General features: G+C 44.6%; 1 protein-coding gene across 1 annotated transcript in view; it reads left to right on the forward strand.

The window, feature by feature from the left end:
• Positions 1-4,396: 4,396 nt before the first annotated feature.
• The window catches only part of comp (cartilage oligomeric matrix protein), a 20,636-nt gene continuing 12,433 nt past the window's right edge, over positions 4,397-12,599 (forward strand). Inside the window, exons 1-3 of the mRNA XM_056277576.1 lie at positions 4,397-4,596; positions 9,881-9,954; positions 12,153-12,204. Coding sequence (XP_056133551.1) covers positions 4,530-4,596; positions 9,881-9,954; positions 12,153-12,204 — 193 coding nt within the window. The 5' untranslated portion in view covers positions 4,397-4,529. The remainder of the gene's footprint in view (positions 4,597-9,880; positions 9,955-12,152; positions 12,205-12,599) is intronic.

Raw genomic sequence — 12,599 nt, forward strand, 5'->3', positions numbered from 1 at the left:
CAACGTATGCCGAGCCCGGTGTCTGGGGTGAAGGGTCTCCAGCGAGGGGTTATTGGGTTGGATAACCAGCAGCCTGCCTCCCGGTCTGCTGGCCCTGAACCCGCTAGCCGCCATCCAGCCTACCGCCCGGTAAACCGCCGATCGAGGTGTGGCCCCGAGCCTCAGCTACCTCCGAAACCTGCTCCACGAGCGGCTGCCACGCCGCCTCCGAGTTCAGCTTACCTCGCAGCTGCCCCGCCGCCGCCGCCTCCGAAGTCTGGTTGCCCAGCGGCCCTCCGGTCACGGTGGTACTGTCAGCGTTGTCCATCTGCCTGTCCGCCGGAGATGCTCTGCATCCTGGTCGCCCTCCCGATCGGTCCCAGCCCTCGGGCCACCCGCCTGAGATCCCTGGCCCCATTCGTCCTCCCCCTGGGTCCTTCGTCCTCCCCCTGGGCCCCTCTAGCCGTCCTGCTGGTTTCTTTGGTTTTGGGACGTCTGGAATCGGTCCCTGGGACCTGGGAGGGGGGTACTGACACGATCCCTGGCCAGAGGATCAGCAGCCAACAAGTGTGACATCTCCCAGTCGGCCAGTATGAGTGGCACCTGCCTGTGATTAGGTGCACTTGTGCTGGGGTCTATTTGACCGGGTGCTTTGCAGACAGGTCGTCGAGTCTTGGTGAAGCTTAGCGTCGGTCTGCGGAACCCCGTGTCTCCTCGTCTGCCTCCTCTGTGTGAGCGTTTCCTGTTTAGTATTTTGTTTATTCTTGTTTGCATTTTTGCCTCCCCTGTTTGGCAGTGGTTTTTTGGTTATTGTGTGTTTGCCGAAGTCCAGTAAAGCGACTTAGTACTTAAAACGGCCTCTTCTCTGCGACTGGGTCCAAACACACGGCGTTACACCATTATTATAATTATTATTTTTTTGTCTTCATGGCAATCTGTCTAGGGTGGCAGATAGTAACGTTTTGTTTAACTTCTCAGTGATGCATATAAGCATTTTCTTTTTGTTTTTCCAGTAAACAAAAGGAAGTTGTTTTTTTTTCTCTTCTCTCTCTCCCCCTTCTTCCTCCTGCTAAGGGATGGATGTACTGACAGTGGTGAGAGCTTGTCAAGGTGCTCAAGAGCCTCCTGGGTGCCTGCATGGAATGTTACCAACATCTGCTGGCCCCATTACTGGCAAACAAGATATACAAAACAAAACACACACACAGAGCTTGGATACATGTAAGGAACCTCCCACTCAAACACACACACACACACACACACACACACACACACACACACACACACACACACATATATATACAAATCAAAAAATTCTGCTTGTCTAGTGGCAAAAGAGGGTTCCTATTCAATCAACAAATGTTCTAATCAAATTTTCAGCTTTCCATGACAAGTGATGTGAATTGTGTTCATGCAGATTGTGCCTTTTTTCCGCTGATTTCCATTAAAGAACGTGGTCTCTTTTAAACTGAAGGAACAAATGATTCTTTATCTTGCTTAAAAGAAAATTGCAGTGAAGATCGGGCAAGTTTTTACTTAAAGTTGATCAAAAGCTTAAATAAGTCACAGGTACGACTTCTGGTCAGTGAGGGTTATATATGATAAACTATATAGAACTTTTCTAAATGAACGTTTCTAAACAAAGTGCTTCACAGAATAGGATAAAACAGATACAAATTACCCCAAAAGAAAAACATTGTAAGAGAATGAATTAAAAGCACTGACAAATAACACCATAAAATAAGAGCACAAGGGAAGAGAACAATTTGTTAATTGAAACAATTACAAAAATAAGAGTATAAATAAATGTCAAACATTTGTAAAAGCTTTCATAAAAAAAGTTTTAAGATGAGATTTAAAAGAAGCTACAGACTGGGTTTATCTGAGTTCAACAGGAAGAGAGTTCCATAATGTTGGTGCTCTCACAGCAAAAGCCCAATCACCCTTTGACAAACTGAGACCTAGGAATAACCAGCAGGGCTCCATCTGCAGATCTTAATGGCCAAGAGGGCGTATACCAGGTCAATGAATCAATGTATTTCGGAGCAAGACCATTTAAAGCTGTAAAAGTGAGCAATACATTTTTAAAATCAATTTGAAATATAATGGGGAGCCAGTGTAGGGAGGCAAGCACAGGAGTGATATGGTCATGCCTTTTGTCCCAGTAATGCGCTGAGCATCAGCATTTTGTATCAACTGCGGATGGTGGAGGGAGCCCTTGCTGATACTTGAGTAAAGTGTGTTGCAATAGTCAAGCCAAGAATAGATAAAAGCATGTACAACTTTTTGTAGATTGGTGATTGATAGAAATGACCTAATTTTAGAGATTACCTTGAGCTGGAAAAAGCATGACTGAACATGTTTGATTTGATTATCAAAACCAAGGTTAGCGTCGAATATTTCATAGCAGCCTGCTTAAGACCAACTGACAGACCATTAACATTGGTACCAAAAGGGCTGATGGAATTTGGGGGACTGAACAGAATGACCTCAGACTTATTAAATTTAAGAAAAGTGTCAGATATCCAGGATTTAATATCAGAGAGGCAAGTTGTGAGATTTGCTAGGCCACTAGGATCTATGGGATTTAGTGGCATGTGTGTCCGCAGCATAAAAATGGTAAAACACATCATGATTTTGAATGGCCTGGCCAAGAGGCAGCATGTATATAGAAAACAGAAGGGGGCCAAGAATTGAGCCTTGAGAGACACCAGAATTCAACTGAACCATCGAGAATGTAGAGTTACCCAGAACAACAGAAAAAGTTCTGTTGTTGAGGTTAAGAGTGTAATAAACTAAGAGCCAAGCCCTTGATGCTTACCCAAGTATGCGATGTAAGAGGATACTGTGATCAACTGTATCAAAGGCAGCATTTAAGCCTAAAAGAACTAAAATCGAGTTGTCACCTCTTTCTGCAGCCAGCAGTATGTCATTAGTAACCTTAACTAGAGCTGTCTTGGTACTATGAAGTGCCCTAAAACCAGACTGGAAACTGCTAAAAACACTATTAGTGTTCATCAAAGAAATCAATTGAGATGGAACTACACTCTCCAGAACCTTAGATAAAAAAGACAATTTGAAGATTGGTCTGTAGTTGCTTAAGAACAGGGGATCCAAATTAGGTTTCTTTAGCAATGGGTGAAAAATGGCATGATTAAAACTGTCTGGAAAAGAACCAGAGGCCAGAGAATTATGAATTTGCAGAAAAACGGGGCTAATAGTAGGGGGCTACATATAGTATCTTGCTAAAGTGTTGTCATTTCATTTAATGATGAGTGGGGTGTGCTGCTAATCCACAGAGGAATTATTTACCACCACTCATTCAATCCATTCATCTGTTCAATGGAATTCAGGCTTGTGTGGTGCCAGGGCCTACCCCAGCAGGCGTTGGGCAAAAGGTTAGACGATATCATTGACAGGGTGCAAGTCCATCCCTGTATCCATACTCACTCACATTCACACCTATGGACTGTGGAGGCAAACCCACTGAAACACAGAGAGGACATGCTAACTCCACACAAACACTGCCGGGATCAAACCCAGCAGACTCTGTGAAGTGACAGTGATAACTGGCAAGCCACCATGCCACCCTATTATTATTATTATTATTATCAGTAGTAGTTGTAGTAGTAATAGTAGTAGTAGTAGCAGTAGTAGTAGTAGTAACAGAAGTAGTAGTAGTAGAAAATTGATTTTAAGGTAAGTGATTTAAAATACGCTCCTTCAACAAGTTAGGGGTTAATGTCTTGCTCAGTGACACTTCAACAGAAAACTTGGCTGTTGATAAATACACAGATAATTGCTGGTATCTAACTTTTGACATTTTAATTAAAAAATGTTTTCTTTATCATGGTGACCAGGAGGCCCTGCCACCCAGTTGTTAATCTATTTTTAACTGAAATAAGTTCACATAAAATCACTCACAGACAAAGAGTGATGAAGTAGCAAAAGATGAAATCAGTTACCGTTTGCTTTCAACTAGTACCTGGTTCAACAGCTCAAGTTTACCCCTACTGATTCACTGTCCAAACTGGAAAATAATTTCAGTTTTCCATTTAAAGTGGTCCAACTGATCAATTGACCAACCAAACATTCAACTAAACAAACAAAAACAGCCATGGCTTCACGTATTAGATGGTTTGTCTAATATTCAGGCTTATAGACACATATTTAGTGCTCTCATATCATTTTGGCTTGAGGTGAATAGACAACAGAATATGACCTCCACCCCCGGTGTTATGTAATCCAAACTTTGGCAGTCTTTCCTGCTTCTCTGGGCATTCCAAAGTGGAGGGTTTTTTTTCTTTTTCTGGGGAGCATTCTGGGTAGGCGGAGGTGATATGAAACTGAGGTGGGGAGATGATATAAAAGCCATGGAGAGGAGAAGAGACATCAAACAGTTTGCAGGATTCAGACCTGGAAGAGGAGTTGGCTCCCTGCTCAGGAAAAAACAGGAGACGGGGCGAGGACTCGACAGTGTGTCAGCAAGCCTGAGAGCCGGGGGCCTCATCTACCTTCATCAGACACCAGAGGTTTTCTTCCACGACAACATGCTGCGGTTCCTGATGCTGATAAGCACTCTCTGGGTGGGGGAGCACACCACGGCCGGACAGAGAGGTGAGTGGGCCCTTTCAACTCAGTACTCAACAAAACCCATCTGAGCGGGAAGCTGATGTTTTCAAACCCTCAGAGAGAGTTACAATCTATTTTGTCTCTGAATAAAAAACTTTCCATTTTACATGGGTAGTCAAGCTGATGTTAACTTTTGAGAGTATGTAAACACAACAAGCTCCTGGTATTTAGCAGTAGAAGTTCGGTTCCTAAAGCCAGATTCACTTTTGCCCTTTAAGGAACACAGCTGACTAACTGAAACACCAAAAAAAAACAAGATTTCGGTTAAGCTTTGTAGTAACCGAGTTACCGCCAATGTTGTGCAGGGCTTTTTCCTATGGAATTCACTCAGTCAACAGAGATACTACTAATGGGAAGACCACACTTCCTCTCCTACATGCTCATGAGAGTTCTGCCCCAGGACTTCTGCCCCTAAGGGGGGGATTGGGGTGGGGAGTGGGGGGCAAGTTAGTCAGCTGAAGCAGCAGGGCTCCTTCAAGGAGATGCACTCAAAACACCAGCTGCTCCTTGGCCGCAAAGAGGCTCACTGAGCATCATTTCTCCAGTCAGCAGGCCGCCAACACCTCCCTGAGATGATCCGAGACCACGCAGTCCAGTAAATCTCACTTCCACAAGGCACCATAAATTAAGATGAGAGTTTGTGCAGGAGGGAATTATTGGATCCAATCATTTTCAAAATTTAAGGGCGGGCATCAGGGTGCATTACCTGCCACTGGTAGATTGCGCCTCCCACTTTTTTTTTTGACACTTTTTTTTTTTTACTCCTTTAAGTTCAAAAGGAAAGAATAACCGAGACAAAGTTGATTCATGAAGTGTATATTTTTTGTTGATGTCTTGAACTATCTTCCCCATACATGTCCCTGGACTGAACTGACTGGTATGTAACCCAATATAACAGAATCCTACAAAAACAAAACCTGACAATTTCTTTTCCCCTTTAGACTCAATCTAAACTAATTGTATAAGGTTCCCCTCTGTTCATTCAAGAAAAACCCCACACACAATCCAAAGGAGATGAGGCACAGGCTGACATTGACCTTATCCAAATCAACATGATGGGCAGGGAAAAAAAACCCCACAGTGCGATGTAAAAAGCTCATCTTTTGATCATTTTTTCATCATTAGAGAGAAATTTGATAAAATCAACCAAGCCAGTTTGTTCCCTACTGTCCTCTTCCCCCAGTTTATCAAACTTCCTACAGTGTCTCCAAGTCTCTCTTTAGGTATTTGAAAGTAGTCTGTCTTTTCTATCCCAGAATGATGTTCCCGAGTGAGACCCAAACACCCACCAGGCTTTCCTATGGCACTATGCTCTGCATGGCTCCACCTCTCTTTTTACACACTAATCATTCCTTCCAGAAACTCATTTCATATCTGGAAACTCACTTTTGAGGAGGCATCAGAAAAAAGATACTGGTTCAAACATCTCTTGCCTGCTGAGCATCAGAGACTGCATTGACAGCGGATATGATTCAGTATTTTGGGTGGTTTTAGAAAGCCTGGTCAGAAACCTTAGGGCCCAGTCTTGGTACACAGAGATGACAGAGGCAGTGAAAATGATGAATGAACAAGCAGCCGGCGATGCTGTTTCATGAAAAGACATCTGTACTGAGTGTCATATACTCTCCATAAAGGCCCACCAGTTGTCTGGGTCAGTAGCAGATCTTCAGCCAAGACAAGTGTCCACAGGAGGAATGATGAAGTGTAAGGAGAACGTCGTGTCACTGTTGACTGAATAGAGGCTTACTGGATGGCACTGGAGATCACTGAGTTTGTCTGAAACTAATCCCTCTGTTTACTCTTGGGCATACCTTGACATTTGGAGTGTTTGTGTACACACACACACACTCTCTCCCTCTCTTTCGCTCTCTCTCTCCACGCTCGATTTCCCACAGACCATCCTCCTCTGCATCTTGATTTAGTTTGTTTCACCTAGATGTCAGTAATGAGTTTTGTTGATTTTGTACCACACTCCCTGTTGCGTTTGGATGGCATTAACACCTCTGTCACCCTGGTCTGTTTTTTAACCTCTTCTTGGTGTGAGCTTCTTTAGAAGCCATTGGAGTTTCTCTTCATCATAGTTCAAATCTAATCTATCAAATGTTACACATTAGCTTTGCTTTAATGGTAAATATTATTTTTTTTTCAAAGGCGTATATAAAAACCGCACAGTGCTTAGCACGGCAGCACGGTGGCACAGTGGTTAGCGCGGTCGCCTCACAGCAAGAAGGTCCTGGGTTCGAGCCCCGGGGTAGTCCAACCTTGGTGAGTCGTCTCGGGTTGTCCTCTGTGTGGAGTTTGCATGTTCTCCCCGTGTCTGCATGGGTTTCCTTTGGGGGCCCCGGTTTCCTCCCAGAGTCCAAAGACATGTAAGTCAGGTGAATTGGCCATACTAAATTGTCCCTAGGTGTGTGTGTGTGTGTGTGTGTGTGTGTGTGTGTGTGTGTGTGTGTGTGTGTGTGTGTGTGTGTGTGTGTGTGTGTGTGTGTGTGTGTATCTGTCGGCCCTGTTTGATGGCCCGGCGACCTGTCCAGGGTGTCTCGCCGCCCAATGACTGCTGGAATAGGCTCCAGTATCCCCGCGACCCTGAGAGCAGGATAAGCTGTTAAGATAATGGATGGATGGATTGTTAGCGTGGTCGCCTCACAGCAAGAAGGTCCTTGGGTTTGAGCCCCGTGGTAGTCCAACCTTGAGGGTCATCCCGGGCCAACCTCTGTGTGGAGTTTGCATGTTCTCCCCATTTCTATGTGGGTTTCGTCCAGGTGCTCCAGTTTCCTCCCACAGTCCAAAGACATGGAGGTCAGGTGAATTGGCAATACCAAACATTGTCCCTAGGTGTGAATGTGTGTGTGTGTGTCGGCCCTGTGATGGACTGGCGGCCTGTCCAAGGTGTCTCCTTGCCTGCCGCCCAATGATTGCTGGGATAGGCTCCAGCAGCCCCACGACCCTTAGTAGGATAAGTGATTTGGATAATGGATGGATGGATGTATACAAAAACTGGGGAAAATATTTCACAGTTGTTCTTTAGCTATTTTAAAGCATATGCTATGCTCATGACTTTTAAGTATGTGTTGGTTCTCAAAAAAAAATTAGAAAAAAATTAATAGGTACAAACATGCACGCACACACACACACACACACACACACACACACACACACACACACACACACACACACACACACACACACACACACACACATATATATATATATCTCCAGTGAGGCTGAGCAATGTGATGCCCCAATAATTGGAGCACACCCTCCGGTCCCCCTTTTTGAATATGGGAACCACCACCCCAGTCTGCCACTGCACAGGTACTGTCCCCGACCTCCACGCGACACTGAAGAGGCGTGTCAACCAAGACAGCCCAACAATGTCCAGAGCCTTCAGCATCTCAGGGCGAATCTCGTCCACACCCGGTGCCTTGCCACCGAGGAGCTTTTTCACTACCTCAGAGACCTCTGCCAGGGATATGGGTGGGGCTTCCCCTGAGTCTTCAGACTCTACCTCCTCCACTGAGGATGTGTTAGTCGGGTTCAGGAGCTCCTCAAAGTGTTCTTTCCACTGCTCGACAACATCCCCAGTATGGGTCAACAGTTTCCCTCCGTGGCTGAACACAGTCTGAGTCAAGCCCTGCTTCCCCTTTCTGAGTCACCGGATGGTTTTCCTTTTAAATTTATTTTCGATTTTTTCCCCTTTTCTCCCAATTTAGTGGACAATCGCTCCCTATTCTAATTCAAACACCCACCCTCGTACTGTATGCATTTGCCAACTGCATCTCTCCGGCCGGCAGTCTCAAAGGAGACGCCTCGTCACTTTAGTGACAAGGCGAATCCAGGCCGAACCACTGCTTTTTCCGACACACACAGAGACGCATTCATGTGACGAACACAAGCCGACTCCGCCCCTCTCCTGAAGACAGCGTTGCCAATTATTGCTGCTTCATCGAATCTGGCCATAGTCAGATCTGACGAGACCGGGGCACGAACCTTGGTCTCCAGTGGGCAACTGCATCGACACAAAGCCGATGCTTAGACCGCTACACCACCACGGACCCTATCGCTGGATGGTTTGCCAGCACTTCCTTGAGGCCAACCGAAAGTCCTCCTCCATAGCCTCGCCGAACTCCTCCCACACTTGAGTTTTTGCTTCCATGACCGCTGAAGCGGCAGCCCTTCTGGCCTTCCGGTACCTGTCTGCTGCTTCAGGAGACCCCTGGGCCAACCAAGTCCAAAAGGCCTCCTTCAGCCTGATGGCTTCCCTCACCGCCGGTGTCCACCAGCGGGGTCTTAGGTTGCCGCCTCAACAGGCACCGATGACCTTATGACCACAGCTCCTGCCTGCCGCATCTACAATAGAGGCTTTGAACATGGCCCACTCAGACTCCATGTCCCCAGCCTCCCTCGGGATACACGAGAACTTCTTCCGGAGGTGGGAGTTGAAGACCTCATGGACAGGGGGCCTCCGCCAGATGTTCCCAGTTCACCCTCACTACACGTTTGGGTTTGCCAGGTCTGTCTGGCAGCCTTCCCCACCATCTGATCCAACTCACCACCAGGTGGTGATCAGTTGACAGCTCTGCTCCTCTTGTCATCTGAGTTTCCAAAACATACGGCTGCACTATTTGCAATTTACCCACTATTTGCAACGGGAAATCTAAACAGTGCTAGTTGGGAGAAGTGCTGACATGGGTAAAGTGCCAAAGTGCCTGATAGTGACAAATTAAAAGGCAACCATTCAACATGTCAAGATGCTCCATCAAAATGTCCAGTTATACCAAAACAAAAGTCAAGTCAAGTCAATTTTATTTGTATAGCCCAATATCACAAATTACAAATTTGCCTCAAGGGGCTTTGCAGCAACACAACATCCCGTCCTTAGACCCTCGCATCGGCTAAAGAACAACTCCAAAAAAAAACCTTTTAACAGGGAGAAAAAATAGGAGAAACCTCAGGGGGAGCAACAGAGCAGGGATCTCTCCCAAGACAGACAGCATGCAATGGATGTTGTGTTTACACAATTTACAGAATACAACATTAAACGAGGATATTATGAAGAATATGATGAGCGGGATGCCAAGCAGTGTCCAGATGCCACTGGAACAGCCCAGGACCAAAAAAAAAAAAAAGTAGTCACTCCTGTGTAAATTTCTTTGGGTAGGAAAATTGATAACCGCAGTGAAACAAGTGTCATCTGTAAAAATAAATTCAATTTTTCATATTTGCTATTTGCTGCTGGAATAGATTAATGTTTTGTCTCTTCATTCAGATGGAGAAATTATCAATCAGATCAAAGGGACCAACCTTGCCCTGGCTGAGATCAAAGAACTGCTGAAACAACAGGTAAAGTTATTTACAGACATGGAGAACTCGGGCTGGGTGTGTGTGACTGTCAGCCGGCTCATCTCAGGCCGCCTGCATCTATGCCCGTAAGTGTGTTAGTGGGGGTCAATATACAGAGCTTCACTGCAAAACGAGAAATCCACCATTTCAAAGTATGTGGCACCTACACATGAAAAATAACCACAGGACTTTTCGAAAAACCACACTGGATTGTTGTTAGTTATATGTTAGCCAAAGTAAAGTTTCTCACAAAATGGTTACATATTAGATAGTTACAACATACAACAAATGAACTCTTTCATACTCACAGACAAACAGACAGATAGATAGATAGATAGATAGATAGATAGATAGATAGATAGATAGATAGATAGATAGATAGATAGATAGATAGATAGATAGATCTGTTTTTACAAATGAGGTAGTATCTCATTTTGGATTGATGAGTGATTCAACTAAATATATACATCTACAAGTTCAGAATATATACATAGTATATAGGGCCAGGGCACCATGTACACTGTATTACATCTACAGTGCATTCATAAAGTATTCACACCCCTTCACTTTCCCCACATTTTGTTATGTCACAGCCTTATTCCAAAATGGATTAAATTCCTTTTTTTCTCATCAATCTACATACAATACCCCATAATGACAAAGTGAAAAAGGTTTTGTAGAAATTTTTGCAAATTTATTAAAAATAAAAAACTGAAATATTGCATGTACATAAGTATGCACACCCTTTGCTATGACACTCAAAATTGAGCTCAGGTTCATCCTGTTTCCACTGATCATTCTTGAGATGTTTCTACATCTTGATTGGAGTCCACCCATAGTAAATCCAATTGACCGGACATGATTTGGAAAGCCACACACCTGTCTATATATGGTCCCACTGCTGACAGTGCATGTCAGAGCAGAAACCAAGCCATGAGGTCAAAGGACCTTTGAGACAGGATTGTATCGCGGCACAGATCTGGGGAAGGGTACAAAAAAAATTCTACAGCTTTGAAGGTCCTGAAGAGTACAGTGGTCTCCACCATTCGTAAATGGAAGAAGTTTGAATCCACCAGGACTCTTCCTAGAGCTGACCGCCCAGCCAAACTGAGCAATCGGGGGAGAAGGGCCTTGGTCAGGGAGGTGACCAAGAACCTGATGGTCACTCCGACAGAGCTCCAGCGTCCCTCTGTGTAGATGGGAGAACCTTCCAGAAGGACAACCATCTCTGCAGCACTCCACCAATCACGCCTTTATGGTAGAGTGGCCAGACGGAAGCCTCTGCTCAGTAAAAGGCACATGACACCCCGCTTGGAGTTTGCCAGAAAGTACCTAAAGGACTCTCAGACCATGAGAAACAAGATTCTCTGGTCTGATGAAACCAAGATTGAACTCTTTGGCCTGAATGCCAAACGTCACGTCTGGAGGAAACCAGGCACCTCTCATCACCTTGCTAATACCGTCCCTACAGTGAAGCATGGTGGTGGCAGCATCATGCTTTGGGGATGTTTTTCAGCGGCAGGAACTGGGAGACTAGTCAGGATCGAGGGAAAGATGAATGGAGCAAAGTACAGAGAGATCCTTGATGAAAACCTGCTCCAGAGTGCTCAGGACTTCAGACTGGGGCGAAGGTTTACCTTTCAACATAACAACAACCTTAAGCACACAGCCAAGACAACGAAGGAGTGGCTTTGGGACAAGTCTGTGAATGTCCTTGAGGGGCCCAGCCAGAGCCCAGACTTGAACCCCATTGAACATCTCTGGAAAGACCTGAAAATAGCTATGCAGTGACACTCCCCATCTAACCTTACAGAGCTCGAGAGGATCTGCAGAGAAGAATGGGAGAAATACCCCAAATATAGGTGTGCCAAGCTTGTAGTTTCATACCCAAGAAGACTTGGGGCTGTAATCGCTGCCAAGGGTGCCTCAACCAAGTACTGAGTAAAGGGTGTGAATACTTATGTACATGCAATATTTCAGTTTATTATTTTTAATAAATTTTCAAAAATTTCTACAAAACCTTTTTCACTTTGTCATTATGGGGTATTGTCTGTAGATTGATGAGAAAAAAAAGGAATTTAATCCATTTTGGAATAAGGCTGTAACATAACAAAATGTGGGGAAAGTGAAGGGGTGTGAATACTTTCCAGATGCACTGTATATAAACCAATTCAACTAATCAATAATACTCTCACTAGATAAAGGAGATTATTTTTCTCAAGAACACTGTGATGGAGTGTGAAGCCTGCGGTGAGTAAACCAACAGAAGAATGTGTGTGTGTGTGTGTGTGTGTGTGTGTGTGTGTGTGTGTGTGTGTGTGTGAACGCAACATGAATACACATCAATCAATCAAGTTACATTTTATATAGTGCTTTTCTAGCTGCAACAGCCACTCAAAGCGCTTTAGATTTCTGGTCAAATCTGAATTTCAGACACCTGTTATAATAGAACACAAGCTGTTTTCTGTACAATCACTACTTATTTCGTATGCGTAAGGCCACTGAAATGTGATTTACAACGATTACCTTATTCACACATGTATTACAACACATGAGAAACATCAGAGCAATATCAAATATTGCTGATAAGAGCATCACATCGTAATATATAACCAACACGCACTCAAAAAAAAAACTGTTCAGCA

This window comes from Lampris incognitus, chromosome 3, assembly GCF_029633865.1.
Source record: "Lampris incognitus isolate fLamInc1 chromosome 3, fLamInc1.hap2, whole genome shotgun sequence".
Taxonomy (NCBI): Eukaryota; Metazoa; Chordata; class Actinopteri; order Lampriformes; family Lampridae; genus Lampris; species Lampris incognitus.